At 50.3% G+C, this 22,175-nt stretch overlaps 1 protein-coding gene across 3 annotated transcripts in view; it reads left to right on the plus strand.

The window, feature by feature from the left end:
• CEP135 (centrosomal protein 135) overlaps window positions 1–22,175 on the plus strand; it is a 196,679-nt gene that overhangs the window by 151,453 nt on the left and 23,051 nt on the right. For all 3 annotated transcript variants that reach the window (XM_075347063.1, XM_075347062.1, XM_075347061.1), the window contains one exon: window positions 6,561–6,770. In XM_075347063.1, the coding sequence (XP_075203178.1) occupies window positions 6,561–6,770 (210 nt within the window). The remainder of the gene's footprint in view (window positions 1–6,560; window positions 6,771–22,175) is intronic.

Consider the following 22,175-nt stretch of genomic DNA (forward strand, 5'->3'; position numbering starts at 1 on the left):
TTTGCGGTGTGTGTGTGTGTGTGTGTGTGTGTTGTGTGGTGTGAGATCTGATGTGTGTGTCGGCTAGAAGTTTGTGCGTGTGTGTGTATGCGATCTGATGTGTGGATGTCAGCCAGAAGGAGGGGAGGACAGCGTGCAGCATACCTGCGGGGAGCACCCACCAAGGATCGCAGAAGGCGCCTGGGGTCTAGTAAGTATGATGATCCTGGGAAGGGGGATCTGCATTTTTTGGGGGGGTAAACTTACCCCAAACAAGGTCTGTCTGAAAATAAGCTCTCCCCTAAAAATAAGACTTAGTGCTTTTTCTTCATCGTTCCTTATGGGAGACCCAGACCATGGGTGTATAGCTTCTGCCTCCGGAGGACACACAAAGTACTACACTAAAAGTGTAGCGCCTCCCTCCGAGCATATACACCCCCTGGATGACAAATCTAACCAGTTCAATGCTTTGTGTTCAGGAGGTCACACACACACATGCATTCTCATCTGAATTTTGATTTCAAAGATTTGGAAGAAAAGCGGGTCCAATCTGGACTCCCAGCATGTCCCTTCTCACCCCACTGTTTCGGCGGTGCTGTTAAGGTTGATTTTACAAGGCTGGAGCCTTCACATGCCGCGCTCCTTCACCATCCCCTGAGGCTCTGGCTTGAAGTGGGAGCTATCACGGTTCTCACTGCTTTGCAGGAGACCGGTCTCCATCCGCAGCCCTTTCAGGTTCCTGCCGGACGGAGCGCTCACGCCCCCAGGGACCTGGCCCTGCGTCTCATAAGCTAAGTATTGAGACGTTATTCAGTTATTCAGGGGTCCCTTGTACATTTATTGTGGGGAGAGTGTGTTTTGTTCACTTGCTGTGATTTCCGGCCGGTTCTCTGGTTTTTTCCTGAGAACCGCGCCGAGGGTGCCTGCTCGTCGGCCGCATGGAAAAATCTAGGCCCCGGCTTCAGATGCGGCCTAGTTTCGTTTTCAGTTCCCCTGCATGTCAGTCATGCAGGGGAACAGTGCGGCGCCGCCCACCGGCCGTTCAGCAGAGGGGAGGACAGTCCTCTCTGAGGAGATGTTTCCCTCCCCTGTATTTCTCCTTGGCCCTCCGGTTCCCGCTCCTGGACTAAACCCCGCCCCCCCTCCTCACTCCGGCGCCATTTTATCAGCGTTCACACACTGATCGGCGCTGGCTGCTGCAGCTTCTGCATCTGTCTGGGGGTCCGAGCTGTGGAATCCGGAGGGCACACAAAAAGCGGTCTGGTAAGCCACAACCTCTGGTTGTGGACTTTATTATACACTCTCTGGGGGTCATTCTGAAGGAGTGTGTTCTTTACTGCAGAGCCTCCACCTCAGCAGCATGTCTCTCACTAGGAGCAAGGTTGCAAGGCTTTACTCTATATGCACTGCATGTAAGCTCATACTGCCTGAACCGAGCACATATCCACATTGTGATGCCTGCTCTAACATGGTGGTGCCTCAGCCTGGAGCCTCCCCAGGGGTCTCTCCGGCTGCTCCAGCCCCGGTGGCTGAACCCCCGGCTTGGGTAGCATCGTTTTCTAAAGCTATCTCACAATCCTTTGCCGACTCCATGGGACAGTTCTCCCGGACTCTGCTGACCATGCATCAGCCCCCTTTTCAGGGCGCCTCAGCTGTTCCGACTCGCTCTGCAGAGCTCACAGAGGATTTTTTATCTGTTCCCGGACCCCGTCCTCCTAAACGGAGACGCAGGGACTCTTCTCCCTCCTCGTCCCACGGCTCTGATTCACGAGCTGAATTGCAGGGCGAGGAGGATGCCTTTACTGTGGGCTCGGACGCTACCTCTATGTACCCCATTGATCTATCCGAGGGTGATGCGGATGTTAGTGACTTGATTGCGTCCATTAACTCCGTACTGAACCTCAATCCACCAGTGTCAGAGGAACAAGCCTCTCTGGTAGAAAAACACCAGTTTACCTCACCTAAGAGAGCAAGGAGTATGTTTTTTAACCACTCCAGTTTTCAGGCCACTGTGACCAAGCCCAGGGCCTGTCCTGTCAAACGCTTCCCAAAGCGTAGTTCTGATGACCGTTTTCCCTTTCCACCAGAAGTGGTCAAGGAGTGGGCTCAGTCACCAAAGGTGGATCCTCCGGTGTCTAGAATCTCAGCCCGGACAGTTGTATCTGTGGCCGATGGCACCTCACTTAAGGATCCCACTGACCGCCAGGTTGACCTTCTGGCCAAATCTGTATGTGAGGCGGCAGGGGCCTCGTTCTCCCCGTCCTTTGCAACAGTCTGGGCTCTTAAGGCAGTCTCTGCTTCTCTGGCGGAGATACATTCCCTCGCCAGGGACTCTATATCCGAAATGGTTGCCTTAACTTCCCAGGCTTCGGCTTTTTCATCCTATGCCATGTCTGCCATTCTGGAGGCTTCTCACCGCACGGCGGTGGCTTCCGCTAATTCACTCGCGATCCGCAGGATCTTGTGGCTTCGAGAATGGAAAGCAGACGCTTCTTCCAAGAAGTACCTTGCTGGGCTCCCCTTTGCTGGGTCCCGGCTGTTCGGTGAACAACTGGATGAAATTATTAAGGAAGCTACTGGCGGGAAGAGTACTTCCTTGCCACAAACAAAAACCAGGAAACCTGTCCAGGGCAGGAACCAGTTGAGGTTTCGTTCCTTTCGTTCCTCTAACTGGTCATCCTCTAAGCCCTCAGCTTCGTCCACTAACTCAGCCAAGGATCGAAAACCCAGCTGGCGGGCGAAGCCGCGTCCTCAGAAGAACGGAGGAGCCGCTGCCACTAAGGCAGCCTCCTCTTGACTATCTGGCTGCGCCAGCAACGTCCTTGGTCGGTGGCAGGCTCTCCCACTTTGGCAACGTGTGGTTTCAACACGTCTCCGATCAGTGGGTGCGGGATATCATCTCCCACGGCTACAGGATAGAATTTTCTTCCAGCCCGCCAAACAGATTTTTTCTGTCCACTCCCCCCTGCTCCAAAGCCGCCGCCTTCTCACAGGCCGTGGCATCCTTGCAGGCCAACGGAGTAATTGTTCCGGTTCCCGCCCGGGAACGGTTCAGAGGTTTCTACTCAAACCTCTTCCTAGTCCCCAAGAAGGACGGTTCCTTCCGACCCATCCTGGATCTCAAGCTTCTCAACAAGCATGTTCAGGTGCGGCACTTTCGCATGGAATCTCTGCGATCGGTCATTGCCTCAATGACCCAAGGAGATTTTCTAGCATCCATCGACATCAGAGATGCCTATCTGCATGTGCCAATTGCAGTTTCACACCAGCGTTGGCTACGTTTTGCAATCGGAGAGGAACATTTCCAATTCGTGGCTCTCCCCTTCGGATTAGCCACGGCCCCTCGTGTATTCACCAAGGTCATGGCAGCAGTGGTTGCGGTTCTGCACCTCCAGGGGTTGGCAGTGATCCCTTACCTGGACGACCTTCTAGTCAAGGCTTCATCCAGTGCAGACTGTCAGCGGAGTGTCTCGCTCACTCTCGCCACGCTTGTTCATTTCGGGTGGCTTGTCAATCTGCCCAAGTCCACTCTGACCCCGACCCAGAACCTTATGTACCTAGGGATGCAATTCGAGACTCTGCCGGCACTTGTGAAGCTGCCCTTAGTCAAACAGCAGTCCCTTCACTGGCGGTACGCTCTCTGCTGAGGCCCCGCCGTCATTCCATCAGGCACCTTATGCAGGTGCTGGGTCAGATGGTGGCATCAATGGAAGCGGTTCCCTTTGCTCAGTTCCATCTGCGTCCCCTGCAGCTGGACATTCTCCGCTGTTGGGACAAGCGGACCTCTTCCTTGCACAGGCTAGTGGCTCTGTCGCCACAGACCAGGAGCTCTCTTCAGTGGTGGCTTCGGCCCCTCTCTCTGTCCCAGGGACGCTCCTTTCTGGCCCCGTCCTGGGTGATTCTCATCACGGATGCCAGTCTATCCGGCTGGGGAGCAGTGTTTCTCCACCACCGAGCACAGGGCACTTGGACTCCGTCCGAATCAGCCCTCTCGATCAATGTGCTGGAAATCAGAGCTGTGCTCCTAGCTCTCGTAGCCTTTCACCACCTGTTGGCGGGCAAGCACATTCGAGTCCAGTCAGACAACGCGACAGCAGTTGCCTACATCAATCACCAGGGCGGGACTCGCAGCCGCCTAGCAATGTTGGAAGTTCAACGTATCCTTCAGTGGACGGAGGACTCCAAGTCCACCATATCCGCAGTCCACATCCCAGGCGTAGAAAACTGGGAGGCAGATTATCTCAGCCGTCAAACCGTGGACAGCGGCGAGTGGGCCCTGCATCCGGCAGTGTTCCGGTCAATCTGCCGCAAGTGGGGCACTCCGGAAGTGGATCTAATGGCATCCCGGCACAACAACAAGGTCCCGGTTTACGTGGCTCGCTCCCACGATCCTCAGGCCTTGGCGGCGGACGCACTGGTTCAGGATTGGTCCCAGTTCCGTCTGGCCTACGTGTTTCCCCCTCTAGCTCTCTTGCCCAGAGTCCTGCGCAAGATCAGAATGGAAGGCCGTCGGGTCATAATCATTGCTCCAGACTGGCCCAGGCGAGCTTGGTACCCAGACCTGCTCCGTCTGTCCGTAGAGGTGCTGTGGCATCTCCCGGACCGCCCAGACCTTCTCTCACAAGGTCCGTTTTTCCGCCAGAATTCTGCGGCTCTCAGATTGACGGCGTGGCTCTTGAGTCCTGGATCCTGACGGCTTCAGGCATTCCTTCCGAGGTCATCTCCACTATGACTCAGGCTCGGAAGTCTTCCTCGGCCAGGATTTACCACAGGACTTGGAGGATTTTCCTGTCCTGGTGTCGCTCTTTCGGCCATGCTCCTTGGCCGTTTTCCTTGCCGACCATCCTGTCCTTTCTACAGTCCGGTCTGCAGCTAGGACTATCCCTCAATTCCCTCAAGGGACAGGTCTCGGCTCTGTCAGTGTTGTTCCAGCGGCGTATCGCCCGACTGGCCCAGGTGCGCACTTTCATGCAGGGCGCATCTCACATCATTCCGCCTTACCAGCGGCCTCTGGATCCCTGGGACCTTAATCTGGTCCTCACGGCCTTACAGAAACCCCCCTTTGAGCCTCTCAGGGAGGTTCCTTTGTTTCGTCTTTCACAGAAAGTGGTCTTTCTGGTGGCCATAACTTCTCTCAGGAGAGTCTCTGATTTGGCTGCGCTTTCTTCGGAGTCACCCTTTTTGGTTTTTCACCAAGACAAGGTGGTTCTCCGTCCGACTCCGGACTTTCTCCCTAAGGTGGTGTCTCCTCCTTTCCACCTTAACAAGGACATTTCATTGCCTTCCCTTTGTCCGGCCCCTGTGCATCGCTTTGAGAAAGCGTTGCATACTTTAGATTTGGTGCGGGCGCTCCGGATCTATGTGTCACGCACCGCTGCTCTTAGGCGGTGCACCTCTCTTTTTGTGCTGACCACAGGTCAGCGCAAAGGTCTCTCGGCTTCTAAACCGACCCTAGCTCGTTGGATTAGGTCGGCCATATCCGATGCCTACCAATGTTCTCAGGTGCCTCCCCCATCGGGGATTATGGCGCACTCGACCAGAGCTGTCGGTGCCTCTTGGGCTTTCAGGCACCAGGCTACGGCTCAGCAGGTCTGTCAGGCTGCCACTTGGTCTAGTCTGCACACCTTTTCGAAGCACTACCAAGTGCATGCTCATGCTTCGGCAGATGCGAGCTTGGGCAGACGCACCCATCAGGCGGCTGTCGCCCATTTGTGAAGTTAGGTTTTGCCTACTTCTCAGTTTCTGTTTATTTCCCACCCATGGACTGCTTTGAGACGTCCCATGGTCTGGGTCTCCCATAAGGAACGATGAAGAAAAAGAGAATTTTGTTTACTTACCGTAAATTCTTTTTCTTATAGTTCCGACATGGGAGACCCAGCACCCTCCCTGTTGCCTGTTGGCAGTTCTTGTTCCGTGTGTTTTCACCGGCTGTTGTTGTAGACAGAGGTTCCGGTTATTCCGGGTTTTACTCTATCTCTACTTGTGGGTGGATGTCCTCCTTCAGCTTTTGCACTAAACTGGTTAGATGTCAGTCATCCAGGGGGTGTATATGCTCGGAGGGAGGAGCTACACTTTTTAGTGTAGTACTTTGTGTGTCCTCCGGAGGCAGAAGCTATGCACCCATGGTCTGGGTCTCCCATGTCGGAACTATAAGAAAAAGAATTTACGGTAAGTAAACAAAATTCTCTTTTTCCTGTATCCCTCTGGAGTGCCAGGTTCTTACAATTCATTATTGGAGTTGAATTCTACTTGAGTGCCCAATTATTTGCTGCTTGCCACATATAAATGTGTGTGTGTGTGTGTGTGTGTGTGTGTGTGTGTGTGGCTACTGACTCTTAAAGCAGAAAACCCATAGGCCACTAAGTCACCCAGGGAACAAAATTGTCATTTTGGCCTTTGTCATGTTATCATGTTGGTATCAACTGTACGTCATAGTGCAGGGTCCTGCACGGTTCTGTATAAAGGAGCCTACAGGCAATGTATGCTACTGTGTGCCCCCCGCTCCATGCCTCCAGCACACGACCTTACATTTGTTTAACAAGGTATCAATTCTACCCTAATGTGTGGATTTCTCCTTGCAGCACATGAATGCTCATCAGGCTTATGAAACTCAAATCTCTTCCATGGCCAAGGCCTTGTCCAAATATGAGGAGCAACTCCGCCATGAGCTGGATGAGAAGGCTTTTGTTCTGTCTGATTTGGCCTCTGTGCGGGAGCTGTGTGTGAAGCTGGACACCAGTAAAGAGCAGTTCTCTAGGCAACTAACAGCACGAAATATAGAGTATGAACGAGTAAGTATCAATTCTGTTCAAATATCATCTGCAAATTCCTAAAATATTACCTGTCTTTTCTCTGACGCCTCATTAGGGGACACAGGACCATGGGTGTTATGTTGCCTATCCATAGGAGGACACTAAGTAGATGCAAAAGCATAGCTCCTTCTCTGCAGTATACACCCCCTGGCCGGGCCAGGCAGTCTCAGTTTTAGCTTAGTGTCTATAGGAGGCACTTCCTTTCAAGGTTTGTTATTTTTTGAGGGCGACGGTTTCCTTTTGGGACCGATCTCCCACTACCATCAACGGGCGGGAACGTGAAGTGTTTCCTACACGTACCCCCTCCCGCGACGCTGGATCCTGGGCTGGACGACGGTTTCCATAGACACCGATTTTCCAAAGCCCAGGGCAGAGGCACAATTCCTCAGCTCCTCTTTGCAGGCTCTGAGTTGAATATGGCATCAATTCCTCAGCCCCTCTTTGCAGGCTCTGAGTTGAATATGGCACCGTTGTGACCGGATACAGCAAGCTGACTCTTCTATTGTCACTGCCTGGATTGAAGCAGTGTTTAAGGTGAGATTCCCCTGACTGGTTTCCCAGACAAAGGGAGAAAAGGCTGTGCAGGATAGGCTCCCAGGGCTGAATATACAGTATTTATTATGAGAAAGTCCCTGGCTAATGCAAGGAAGAGAGCCCCAGGAATCCTGAACACACAGTGTTAACTTTTCCCTAGCTTGCTGGCTGGAGGAGGGAGGGGAAGTCCCTCCTGTTTGCAAACTCCTGCACAGATAATTTCCCGGTGGCAGGGGGGAGGGGGTGGCTATAGAATCACAGAGCTCAGGGACTCGCCTGTTCATTATCTGCTCTGTTTATTTGATCTAGCAGAAAAGCAGGCTTATAACCACCAGTGACATGCTGTGTGCTGACTAGAGAGGGAGGAAAACTATCAGAAGCTCCTTTCATGCCGTTTTTTACTACCCACAGCGTGGGGGGGGGCACACTGACTACTTCGCGCTCTTTTAGCGCTAAGCCCCGCGGCCGCGATAGGCCCCGCCCCCCCCCCCCAGGAAAGCGTAGGAAGATCTCCAGCCATCGGCTGATTCTGGTAAGGTGCTGCTCACTGTAGCTCTGCTGAGCATTGCTCCCCCTCCTAGCATACTCCTATCAGGAACATGCAGAATTCAAAAGGCACAAAGAGGGCTAAGGCTCACATAGTCTATTATTCAGCCTGCACTGCCTGCCACGTTGAGCTACCACGTAAACACACCTCTTCTCTCTGTGAGTCCTGTGCCCCTATAGCCCTCCAAGACCCCCCTGCCACCACCGCCGCAACCGTCAGCCCAGAGCCTAGGGCTCCCAGCCCACCGGAATAGGCACAGTTTCTGTCCCAATCCATGGAAAAACTGTCACAGAACCTGGTGCTGGCTATGCAATGTCGTCCTCCACACCCTTCTGGGTTCCTGGACGGAACGCAGCCTGAGGATACCCCTATGGAGGATCCTTCTGAGGTAATCCGGGCACATGCTTCACCGGTTGCAGAAATCAGGAAAAGAGCACACTGCCGGGTGTTTCCAGCGGGCTCTCCCTCGGGAGCACACAGGGCAGGCTCTCCCACACGCTCCACGGCTTCTGAAGAGCTGGAGGAGGGAGAATGCTGTTTGTACCAGGAGGATTCCTTGGTTTCAGCCTATCCAGGTGATTAAACTGCAATAGACTCCCTTATAGCAGCAATCAACCAAACTCTGCATGTGGAGGATCCCCCATCCACTACCACTGACCATGCGGTCTCCTTTAAGAGGGCAAGGAAACCCCAAAAGGTTTTCGCTGATCACCCTGAGTTTCAGGATATACTCACAAAGCAAAGGGAGAAGCCTGACAGGCGCTTCGGTAACCGAAAACTCATGGAGTCCCGGTACCCTTTTGCCTCACCTGCCCCTAAGGGCTGGGCCGATCCGCCCTCAGTCGACCCCCCCGGTCTCCCGCCTTACTACAAAGACGCTCCTGTCTTTACCCGATGGTTCCTCCATCAAGGACCCGACAGACAGACAGGTGGAGCACCTCGCCGCTCTGCTTTTGAGGCTGCGGGTTCCTCCCTCTCGCCCTCCTTTGCCTCTGTGTGGGTCGCAAAGGCGATCTCGGTCTGGGCAGAATCCCTTCACACTTCGCTTGAGGAATCCCAGTTCAGTCATACTTTCACAGAGGTAACAGCTCAAATTGCCGCTGCGGCGGAGTACCTCATGCAGGCCTCCATGGACGCTGCTACCTGCGCAGCGTTTGCCGCCTCATATACCATAGCCATCCATAGAGCTCTCTGGCTCCGACAATGGCGAGCGGACTCTGCCTCCAAGAAGTCTCTCACGAGCCTCCCCTTTTTTCCCAGACCGATTGTTTGGCGAACGTCTGGACAAGCTCATTTCTGATGCCACGGGAGGAAAGAGTACCTCCCTCTCCCAGCTGAAGTCCAGGACGTCCTTCACCAGACGTCCACAGTCCTCGTTCCGCTCCTTTCGGAACTCATTTGGTTGGTCGACACCCCGTGCTGTCCACGCCACCAGCCGCGGACTACGCAGGGACCGCCCTTCTCAGCTCTCCCCGAAACCTACTTCGTCATGGCAGCCTAGACCGAAACAGTCCAGGACTAGGGAGACTCGGCCACGACGTTTTCCCCCCTCATGACTCCTTCGGCGCCCCGGAAGACACACTCATTGTGGGAGGTTGACTGCGGCTCTTTCAACACATCTGGGCTGCCGCCTCAGACGACAAATGGGTGCGAGACCTTGTCTTCCGGTTACCACATAGAATTTCGTACCCGACCCCCGAGTCGGTTCTAACAGCAGGAGTGATACCTGTCCCAGACAACGAGAAGTTCGGGGGTTTTTATTCCAACTTCTTTGTGGTCCCCAAAAAGGATGGGTCAGTTCGACCCATCCTGGACCTCAAACACCTAAACAAGCATGTGCACGTACGGAGATTCAGAATGGAGTCCCTAAGGTCCATTATTGCATCCATGGTCGAAGGGGAATTCCTCGCATCCATAGACATCAAGAACGCGTACCTGCACATACCCATTGTCCCAGATCACCAAAAGTTCCTCCGCTTTGCAATTCAGGACTCCCACTTTCAATTCATAGCTCTACCCTTCGGCCTTGCCACCGCACCAAGGGTCTTCACCAAAGTCATGGCGGCCGCCATGAGCGTTCTTCACGCCAGGGGAGTAGTCATTCTCCCTTACTTGGACGACCTCATCAAGGCCCCCTCCTTCTGCGACTGCTAAACCAGCATAGAGATCACTGTGGACACCCTATTCCGCTTAGGGTGGCTAGTGAATCTGGACAAATCATCCCCGGTCCCATCACGATCCATCACCTTCCTGGGCATGTCCCTGGACACCCGTCGGGGCTTGATCCTTCTCCCTCAGGACAAGGCGATCGCTCTTCAACGAGCGGTACGCTGCCTTCTACGTCCTCCGTCTCGCTCCATTCGATTCAGCATGAAAGTGCTCGGCAGGATGGTGGCGGCTATGGAAGCAGTACCCTTTGCTCAACTGCACCTCCGCCCACTGCAGCTAGCCCTTCTAGCGGCCTGGGACAAGAGCCCCTTCTCCCTGGACAGACATCTTCACCTGACGCCTCCAGTCAGGTACGCACTCCGCTGGTGGCTTTGGTCCTCATCCCTATCGAAGGGGAGATCCTTTCTCCCAGTGAACTGGCTGGTCCTGATCACGGACGCCAGCCTCCTAGGCTGGGGAGCAGTGTACCGGCACCACACTGCTCAAGGACTTTGGACGCCCCAGGAGTCTTCCCTACCCATAAACACCCTGGAACTCCGCGCGATCTTCCTCGCGCTCAGAGCGTTCTGCCCTCTGCTAGTGGGTCGTCAGATTCGAGTCCAATTGGACAATGCGACAGCTGTAGCCTATATCAATCGGCAGGGGGGCACCCGCAGCAAAGCGGCTTATCTCAAGGCCCACAAGATCCTCAGCTGGGCCGAATCGACGGGATCAGTGATATCAGCGGTACACATACCGGGGATAGAGAACTGGGCAGCAGACTTTCTAAGTCGCCAAGGCCCGGCCGCCGGAGAATGGTCTCTCCACCCAGATGTGTTTCTACACATCTGCACTCGCTGGGGCACACCAGTTGTGGACCTAATGGCCTCAAGGTTGAATGCAAAGGTACCCGCGTTCATAGCCAGGTCACGCGACCCGCAGTCAATCGGCGCGGATGCTCTAGTCTGCTCCTGGCACCACTTCCGCCTGCCTTACATATTTCCACCTCTACCCCTGCTGCCGCGGGTAATCAGGAAGGTCAAGGCAGAGGGAGTCCCGGTGATACTAATAACACCGGACTGGCCCAGGCGCGCCTGGTACGCCGAATTAGTACAAATGCTCAAACGCACCGTGGCGCCTTCCAGACATCCCAGACTTGCTGACCCAAGGGCCCATTTCCCATCAGAACTCCAGAGCCCTGAAGCTAACGGCATGGCCATTGAGACCTGGGTATTAACAAGAGCGGGATTCTCCCCCGCGGTTATTTCCACCATGATCAGCGCCCAAAAGCCTGCTTCATCCCGCATTTACCACCGTACGTGGAAAATCTTCCTTTCATGGTGCAGAGAAACTAACGTCCAGCCTATGCCTCTGGCCATCCCCAGAATTCTCGACTTTCTACAGTCTGGCTTGCAAGCGGGGTTGGCCCTCAGTTCCCTTAAAGGGCAGGTCTCAGCGCTCTCAATCTTCTACCAATGTTGCCTGGCTCAAAAACCGCAAGTCAAGACCTTCCTCCAGGGCGTTTCCCATCTAGTTCCCCCGTACAAACGGCCGCTGGAACCATGGGACCTCAACCTCGTTCTGGACGGTCTCCAGAGGTCTCCCTTTGAACCCCTCAAGGAATCCTCCCTTGCTCTTCTGTCCTGGAAGGTAACATTCCTGGTGGCAATTACGCCCATCAGACGGGTTTCAGAGCTAGCAGCACTCTCTTGCCGCGAGCCTTTCCTGATCTTTCACCAGGACAAGGTGGTTCTGCGCCCCCTTCCGGATTTCCTTCCAAAGGTTCTTACCCCGTTTCATTTGAACGAGGACATTGTTCTGCCTTCATTTTGTCCACACCCAGTTCATAGGGTGGAAAGGTCTCTGCATTCGTTAGACCTCGTCAGAGCTCTCAGATATTACATATCCAGGACAGCCCCCTTTAGGAAAACGGACTCTTTGTTTGTCATTCCTGAGGGGCCTAAGAAGGGACAGGCAGCTTCAAAGGCAACTCTGACTCGCTGGATTCGCTCTGTGATCCAGGAAGTCTACCGCCTGCAAGTCAAGCCCATTCCTAGTGGGCTGCGAGCTCATTCCACGCGAGCAGTTGGCGCTTCGTGGGCCATTCGGCATCAGGCTTCAGTGGAACAGGTGTGTAAGGCTGCGACCTGGTCTAGCCTACATACTTTTTCAAAGCATTACAGAGTCCATACCCAGGTTTCAACTAAGGCAAATCTGGGTAGGAAAATTCTGCAAACTGCAGTAGAGCACCTCTCTCAGTAGGCGCTCCAGGCTGTCTGGGACTGGTTCCTAGTCCTTGGGTTGTGTTGTCTTCTTTTATTTTTCCCACCCATGGACTGCTTTAGGACGTCCCATGGTCCTGTGTCCCCCAATGAGGCGTCAGAGAAAAACGGATTTTTGTTTACTCACCGTAAAATCGTTTTCTCTTAGCCATCATTGGGGGACACAGCACTCACCCTGTTGCCCTGCGGGGCCTTGGTTCTCTCAGTACCTTATTTGGTTTTGACTCTTCTTTTCTCATGTTCCTCTGTTGAGAAGTTTTTTACTGCTTTTTTCTCCTACTGCTTGTGTACTAAAACTGAGACTGCCTGGGCCGGCCAGGGGGTGTATACTGCAGAGGAAGAGCTATGCTTTTGCATCTACTTGGTGTCCTCCTATGGATAGGCAGCATAACACCCATGGTCCTGTGTCCCCCAATGATGGCTAAGAGAAAACGATTTTACGGTGAGTACACAAAAATCCTTTTTTTGCTTCAAAAGCATCATCTTTTCATCAATTGCACCTCTGGGTCATTCCGTGTCAAGTGGACCAGTGGTCCCCACTCGACGTTCTCCGATTTTGCTGAAAATTTATAAGGATGTACATGTATGTTTGAAAAGAGGTTCTGTAAATTTTTAGGGCCAGATCTCAAATATATTGGGCACTGTTGACCTTTCACTGGAGGCCCCCCCCAAGCCTGCGGCTTCAGCTAAGAGGATTTTGCAAACTTTGGCACATAGCCATTAGAATTCTATACTGGTATGATGCTGAAATTTGGCATACTAGCTCAACTTTTGCTGCTAAACGCGATAAAATTATTACCGGCTATGACAAAACAATATTTCGGCCGCAATTTTGTGTCAAAGTAGCTTGCAAAACGCCTCGCATAAAATGTATGCTAAACTTTGCCCATATATAACTCAAGACCAAAAACCAATAGGAACTGGTGCTTTACCCTGTACAACAAACATCTTCATGACTTTGCATTGCTGCAATATCACGGTCAAAGCATATGTATTTGTGGAAATATTCACACCCACATATGATGAAAAACTTAAAAAAAAACGAATTTTACCTATTTTTAGGTCAAATTTCCCAAAAAGAGTACCCCTAAAATATATTAATTCTGTTATCATTTGAAAGAGCACATTTTTCTCTACAAGGATCATTGGGGGTTTTTTTGGAGTCTCTCCATTTAAGAAAAGAAAAATGCCACTGAACATGGTGTTATTTATTAATACGCAATGAATGCTAACTGCACTATTCAAACCCTTGCGTTGGTCCATGGTGGTTATACCGCAACCAATTCACTAAGAATTGGTATTATAATCCTATTAAGAATTGTAATAATGCTGTCTTTCGAGAATTGGCAGCCCCATCGCCTAGGAGCCATGGCCGATAGCCGTGCAAGGCCAGCCGCGGGCGGTCTCTTTATCGCAGGTTCCGAAGCCTGAGGGTGGGTGTCTTTGCCTAGGATCCCAAGCCTAATATTGGGTATCTTTTGTTGGTTCCCAAGCCATAATGTTCAGTCTAAGTAAGTGGTCTGGAATTGTTGCTGAATTTGCAACATAATCGGTTCAGAGAAGCTGTATTGTCGGCCCATTGCTGTTGCAGCTGGTGCTGGAATTATTGCAATGATCGACTGCTCGGGAATCCAGCATGTATCATTTCTCACAGGCCAGTGAAAGAAGCTAGCTGGTCCATGAGGATGCATAAAATGTATTAATGCATCATGGTCGTCGACTGAAATTTCAGAAATATTTCCAATCCACCAGTTCCTATCGTAAATGCAGGCAATGTATTGCCCTGGCTGGAGGTTTGCAATTGGCACAAAAGGCATTTCTGATCTGACAGATCCATCTACATGGGCAATGAAAGATGAAGGGTCATTTGACACCCTTGAAATGCGAATCTTTTTGTCATCAATTGGCGCAAACTGGTGATTTTCTCTTGTTCCAGCAATTGTATGTCCATCTTTGAACCTTTCCTCTTGAACTACCCGTATTTCGTCAATTTTTTCTTTTGGAACAAAAAAAAATTGATTCCATGCAGTTGCTCGTTGCAAAAGTTGAATAAATCCACCGGGGTCAGTATTTGGTTTTCAGTTGGGCGTTGAAGACTGGCACGAGCTGCCAACCTCTTTGCTGTCCCTCCAATCCCATCACAGGGCGACTTTCCATGACTGGTACCAAAAAAATTCCATTCAGCGCTGATATTGAAATCAGCATTGTGGTGGCACAAGTTGAGAAAATTTTAGAAATTTTTGTACTGGGCTGCAGATCCATCGCTGAAGTAGTGGATATGATGAATCCCATTGATGAGAGTCTTGAGATACTCCACAATAAGGCCTAAGCCACACGGCGAGAAAAACAGTGCGAGTGGAGTGCGATAAAACATCGCATTCCCCTCGGACCAATTCTAGCCTGTGTGTCAGCACACATGAGCGATTATTTTCTCAGCCCTAATCGGACTGAGAAAATAATTGCAGCATGCTGCGATTGTAATCCGAGACTCTTTTTCTCGCACCCATTCAAGTGAATGGGGCGAGAGAAAAATCGCACTGCACTCGCGATACATCGGTGTACCGCTAGTGCAGTGCGAGAATGGCAATAGCCGGCTACGCAGGAGAGAGGGAGAAAAATCCCTCCCTCCCTTCCTGAGTGCCGGCCCGCCCCCCGCAGCTGAGGTCTGCTCGCACGAACGGACCTCAGTTGCAAGGACACACGCATGACACTCTGCTCTGCTGTACTGCCAGCACGAGCCGAGTGTCATGCAAGGGGATCGCAGTAGTCCCCGTGTGGCCCCAGCCTTACTGTTAAGAAAGTGTGGACTGCAACAAGAGTGTCAAATGACCCTTCATCTTTCATTGCAAATTCAGCAACAATTCCAGACCACTTACTTAGACTGAACATTATGGCTTGGGAACCAACAAAAGATACCCAATATTAGGCTTGGGATCCTAGGCAAAGACACCCACCCTCAGGCTTTGGAACCTGCGATAAAGAGACCACCCGCGACTTGCCTTGCACGGCTATCGGCCATGGCTCCTAGGCGATGGGGCTGCCAATTCTCGAAAGACAGCATTATTACAATTCTTAATAGGATTATAATACCAATTCTTAGGGAATTGGTTGTGGTATAACCACCATGGACCAACGCAAGGGTTTGAATAGTGCAGTTAGCATTCATTGCGTATCTATATATATAATTGCCTTATTCTGTCTGTCTGTCTGTCTGTCTGTCATGCTCCAAAATTGTGTCCTTACGGTGACACAAAGCTGATTGGCCGCTGGGCTCGCCATGGCCCCGCCCCCCCACACGGATTGGCCTCTCGCCCCGGCTCTCTGCAGGCCCCGACCCCCTCACGCAATGCACGCTCGCTCTGGCCCAACTGACACGGAGCTCCGACTCCCAGGTGAGTACACACACACATCAGATCACACTCACTCTCACACACACCTCACACATCACATCCACACACTCACAACATCCTGGGATATCACTTGCTTCTACACTGGCTCCGTCACGATCCCAGCAGCGCCAGACATAACCTTGCAATGCTGGGATCTTGACGGAGCCCGTGAACGCTGGTAACCATTATACACATCGGGTAACTAAGGTCCCTTAGTTACCCGATGTGTATCATAGTTACCAGTGTACACCGGCTCCCGGTACACATGTGCAGGGAGCCGGCATTATACTCCTCTCCCCCCAGGACTACTCCTGCTATTACAGTCCTCCTATTATACTCCTCTCTGAGTATAATAGGAGAACTATTATAGCATGGGGGATGTAGCACGATGGGGGATGCGCAGCATGGGGGATGTAGCACGATGGGGTGCGCAGCATGGGGGATGTAGCACGATGGGGAGTGCGCAGCATGGGGGATGTAGCGCGATGGGGAGTGCGCAGCATGGGGGATGTAGCACGATGGGGAGTGCGCAGCATGGGGCATGTAGCACGATGGGGAGTGCGCAGCATGGGGGATGTAGCACGATGGCGAGTGCGCAGCATGGGGGATGTAGCACGATGGGGAGTGCGCAGCATGGGGGATGTAGCACGATGGGGAGGTGCGCAGCATGGGGGATGTAGCACGATGGGGAGTGCGCAGCATGGCGGATGGAGCACGATGGGGAGTGCGCAGCATGGCGGATGGAGCACGATGGGGAGTGCGCAGCATGGCGGATGGAGCACGATGGCGGGTGCACAGCATGGGGGATGTAGCACGATGGGGGGTGCGCAGCATGGGGGATGTAGCACGATGGGGAGTGCGCAGCATGGGGGATGTAGCACGATGGGGAGTGCGCAGCATGGGGGATGTAGCACGATGGGGAGTGCGCAGCATGGGGGATGTAGCACGATGGGGAGTGCGCAGCATGGCGGATGTAGCACGATGGGGAGTGCGCAGCATGGCGGATGGATCACGATGGCGGGTGCGCAGCATGGGGGATGTAGCACGATGGGGAGTGCGCAGCATGGGGGATGTAGCACGATGGGGGATGTAGCACGATGGGGGGTGCGCAGCATGGGGGATGTAGCACGATGGGGGGTGCGCAGCATGGGGGATGTAGCACGATGGGGAGTGCGCAGCATGGGGGATGTAGCACGATGGGGGGTGCGCAGCATGGGGGATGTAGCACGATGGGGAGTGCGCAGCATGGAGGATGGAGCACGATGGGGAGTGCGCAGCATGGGGGATGGAGCACGATGGGGGGTGCGCAGCATGGGGGATGGAGCACGATGGGGAATGCGGTGCACACCTCCCCCCAACACACACACACACACACACACACGGAACCACAAACACCGCCATACACAGACACCCACACACACAGACAACGCTGCACACACACAACACCCAACACACAAACACCGCGGCATACATAAATATACGCACATACCGCACAACACACACATTGCACAAAACATACCTCCCCCCAAAACATACCGCGCAACACACACACACACAACGCGACAGACACACAGCGCTCCACAAACAACGCAACACACATACAACACCGCTCTCACCCCCCGCCACACCCAGACAACACCCAGAACATGTACAGCGCCCTACACAAACACTTGGTAACTACACACAACAACATCTATCTATATATATATATATATAATATATATATATAAATCTATAACAAAAATCATACATGAACTACACAATACGTAAATTCTAGAATACCCGATGCGTAGAATCGGGCCACCTTCTAGTTAATAAATAACACCATGTTCAGTGGCATTTTTCTTTTCTTAAATGGAGAGACTCCAAAAAAAACCCCAATGATCCTTGTAGAGAAAAATGTGCTCTTTCAAATGATAACAGAATTAATATATTTTAGGGGTACCTTTTTTGGGAAATTTGACCTAAAAATAGGTAAAATTCGGTTTTTTTAAGTTTTTCATCATATGTGGGTGTGAATATTTCCACAAATACATTTGCTTTGACTGTGATATTGCAGCAATGCAAAGTCATGAAGATGTTTGTTGTACAGGGTAAAGCACCAGTTCCTATTGGTTTTTGGTCTTGAGTTATATATGGGCAAAGTTTGGCATACATTTTATGCGAGGCGTTTTGCAAGCTACTTTGACACAAAATTGCGGCCGAAATATTGTTTTGTCATAGCCGGTAATAATTTTATCGCGTTTAGCAGCAAAAGTTGAGCTAGTATGCCAAATTTCAGCATCATACCAGTATAGAATTCTAATGGCTATGTGCCAAAGTTTGCAAAATCCTCTTAGCTGAAGCCGCAGGCTTGGGGGGGGCCTCCAGTGAAAGGTCAACAGTGCCCAATATATTTGAGATCTGGCCCTAAAAATTTACAGAACCTCTTTTCAAACATACATGTACATCCTTATAAATTTTCAGCAAAATCGGAGAACGTCGAGTGGGGAAGATTTTTAAAACTGGTCCACTTGACACAGAATGACCCCTCTCTTGTCCATGGGTTTTATTTAGTTTGGTGCATAGCTCATAGACAAGAATGGCACTTCAGAAAAATAAATTTATTTATTGAATCCTCCCCCCTCTTTTTTCCTTCTTTCATACATAAAATATATAATCAGCACTGTGCTATAGCAGTAAATGCAATACGTATGCAGGCAACCAGCCAAATAACTCCAAATCTTGAAGAAAAAAAACAACAAGGAATTGAAAGCAGCACTCCAGTGGAAAATAAGTGAAAAAGGTGGGCTTTATATATTCAATACATGCAACATTTCAGCTCATGTTTGAGAAAGGCTTCAAATAAGGAGTTGGATGGGATTCAAGTCTGGACATGCTGTGGCCTAACATTGTCATGTTGATAATTGGTTTTCTAAGACACTTCGGAGCAATGGTCGTACCACTGGTTCCACCACAAAATTAATAACCACCATAATTCCAGGAGTATGATCGGTGTGACGTTCACTCATGAAAGCCTCTTCGTTGTGTTGCCTACAGACCAATCTCTGGCTATTATTGTGTCCAAGACAAAATCAGAACATTTCGATGAACAGGCTAGACCTCCGTTCCAGCCTCCATTGTTATTTTGCTCTATGCCATAATAACATTTTTAGAGCTGTGGTGTGAGGTCAATAAAGATACCATCACAAGGTAATATCTCACCAGTCCTACTCCCGAGATTACGGTGTGTGAGGACATAATGCATGGTAGCCGGATGTTTTCATTCCAGGTACACGGACAGCTCGACGTTACATTAATTTGGTCGTGGAACCAGCGGTCCGGCTTTTGCTTCCAAGTGTCCCTTTGAGCTATTTTTCAACATAAATCCAGACTGCACATTCCTCGTGCTACTGTGAGCAGTCTGCGTGGCCTAAATGTCCTACCATGTACTGCAGCAGCTCCAGAGTTGTCTCCTATCCACATCTGGGACATCATTGATCGGCAATTGCAAGGGAGATGCCAGCAGCAGATCGTGATAATTTGCCTAAGTGCGTTCAGCATGGCAGAACATTCCTCTGACAACCATTAAGGATTACCACTAATGATGGGCGAGCGTGTGCTCCACTACTCGATCGGGCATCATGATGGTCGAATATTAATTGTGCTCGGCTGAGTATTGCAGGTGCTCAGATGCATCGTTCATGTAAAATCGAACACAAAGCACAGCCTTGTTTCACTGAATGATGCGAGCCGGTACTCCAATGAGAGCCACTTGCAGTCTGTGAACGGCTCTCACTGGGGGTAAACACAGTTTCCAGATGTAGTGTGTCCAAAAAAAAGAAAAAACAAAACCCTGCCTTCCCTCCTCGAAAATATTCTGTATTTGGCTGGCTATATGTGGGCAGAGAGCCGAACTGGACAATCATTGACTTCCATTATATTAATTACTCGAGTTGAGCCTGTCCTTGTGTCTGACCTGATCAACTCGGGTAAAGGGCACTCGAGCATTGTAATGTTCATTCATCATTTTGAGCACCGAGTATTGTACCGCCCATCACTAATAGTAGCCAAGGCTGTAAGTGTAGGGATTCCTGCACATGGAGCTCAGACTCAATGCTAAATAGAGATGTTTTTAATATTTTGTTTCCATTTTTCATCCTTTGCATATCATTAATATTGTTGAGTGAATATACTGCGGGTGAAATAAGCTTTACATAGGTTACCAATGTTCTAAGTAAATATGTCTAAATGTCCTGTTGACGGGAATTTCTCACTAGATATTGTAAACAACCCATCTAATACACACAGACAAAGGTATCAAACCATAGATGGCCATAAATTTAGTGATGTGTAATAATGAGAAATTACACAAGGAAAAAGTATTGAACACATGAAGAAAGGGAGGTGCAAGAAGCCATGGAAAGTCATGATAGCAGCTGAAGTCTATCAGTAATTAGAAAGCAATCCTGCCACTTAGTGAAAATTTCAGCTGGTTCAACTTGATGGCCAATAAGTGTCTCATTACCAATGTCACACAAGATGCATCTCAACATGCGTAAAACCAGTGAGCTGTCTAAAGACCTTCACTACTGTATTGTTGCAAAACATACTTATGACATTAGAAATTCTTCTGTAACCATAATACTGACGGTTCCAATGAGCCCTGCTAAGGTCATGATCCAAAAGTGGAAAGAACATAATTTCACCATAAAACATCAGCAAACAGGTGCTCCACTACAAGATTTCAGACAAAAAGAAGTGAAAAGAATTATCAGAAGAGTTGTCCAAGAGCCAAGGACCACCTGTAGAGAGCTACAGAAAGACCTGAATTCAGCAGGTACAATTGTTTCAAAGAAAACAATAAGTAATACTCTCAACCTCCATGGCCTGTATGCACGCTCACTACGCAAGACTACATTGCTGGAAAAAAAGGCATGTTCAAAAGTGTTTAACATTTTACCAACACTATTTAGATAACCCTGTGAAATACTGGGAGAATATAGTCTAGTCAGATGAGAACAAAATTGAACTTTTTGGATGCCATAATACACACTATGTTTGGAGGTCAAAAGACACTGCGTATCACACCAAAAAACGCCATACCAACAGTGAAGTTTGGAGGTGGGAACATCATGGTATGGGGCCTATTTTTCAGCACACTGCACTAGCAAGCTTGAAAATTGAAGAAAGGATTAATGGGCAAATATACCAAGACATCGTTGAGAAAAATCTGCTGCCATCTACCAGGTTGAGGAAACAAGGGTGGATATTTCAGCAAGACAGTGATCCCAAACACCCAGCCAAGGAAACTCAATTGTTTTGAGAAAGAAAATAAAGCTGCCAGAATGGCCCAGCTAATCACCGGATTGCATTCAGCAATAGAAAATTTATGGAAGGAACTTAATCTCAAAGCTCATAGGAAGGAGCCCATGTACCCTTCAGGATTTGAAGTTTTCATGGAATGAGCCAGAATCACACCTGAGTAATGCATGCGAGAAGTTTCTCCATACAGGAGGGGTCTTGAAGATGTCATTACCAATAAAGGCTTTTGTGCAAAGTATTAAAGACATTTTCAATAAGCATGTTCAATACTTTTTCCCCTGTGTAATTTCTTATTATTACACATCACTAAATTGATGGACAGCTATGATTTTAATTTCTTTGTCTGGGATCTCTTACCTTTCCCTGGCAATTGGGTTCCTGAAAAGGGATTACGCTGCCATAGTAACCATGGGTCATCACTATGACGACCCAGGCTCACTTAACTACGGATCGCCTCACAGACCAGGGCACCTACGTCACCGGACTTCACTTCAGCAAGGTGCCGCGGTAAAGACCGCGAGGTCTAGGTGCAGTGAAACCAAGTGACATCACGAGGTGAATCGAGCTCATGCCAATGGATCTGCAGGAAAACCCGGTGATCCGCCGGCATGAACGCGATTCCCCTTGTGACGTCACTAAAGTTACCTGCCGTCACAGGTAAACGTCTAGCTGTGACCATTACTAACCTGAGTGACTCCACCGCTGATTACGGCTCACTCTGTGCTTGCAGTTACAGCGTTCGGTCATGTTCCATGATTGCACCCTGTAATTTCAGATGTAGCAGTGCTTGAATCGTCATGGGATCTCGTGTGGATTATGTCGGACCTTCATGTGTGTTTTAGGGGTTAATAAACTCGTGAAACGTTTCTTTTTCTTTTATTTGAAATAAAGGATTTTTCCAGTGTTATTTACTTTCACAAACAGATTAGTGATGGGAGGTGTCTTAGGCATCTGCCATCAATAATCTAGAGCTTAGTGACAGCTGTGGGCTGTTATAAAACTCTTACATTACCCTTATTGCCACCGCACCAGGCCAATTGGGAACAGCCAGTTAAGGCTCCAGGCTTGTCACATCTAATGGATGCGACAATCCCGGACGGCTGCAGGTTGCTATTCTTAGCCTGGGTGTCCCAATAACCATGAGACTCCCCAGGCTGAGAATACAAGCCCCCAGCTGTCA

Source organism: Anomaloglossus baeobatrachus, chromosome 1 (genome assembly GCF_048569485.1).
Source record: "Anomaloglossus baeobatrachus isolate aAnoBae1 chromosome 1, aAnoBae1.hap1, whole genome shotgun sequence".
NCBI classification, from domain to species: domain Eukaryota; kingdom Metazoa; phylum Chordata; class Amphibia; order Anura; family Aromobatidae; genus Anomaloglossus; species Anomaloglossus baeobatrachus.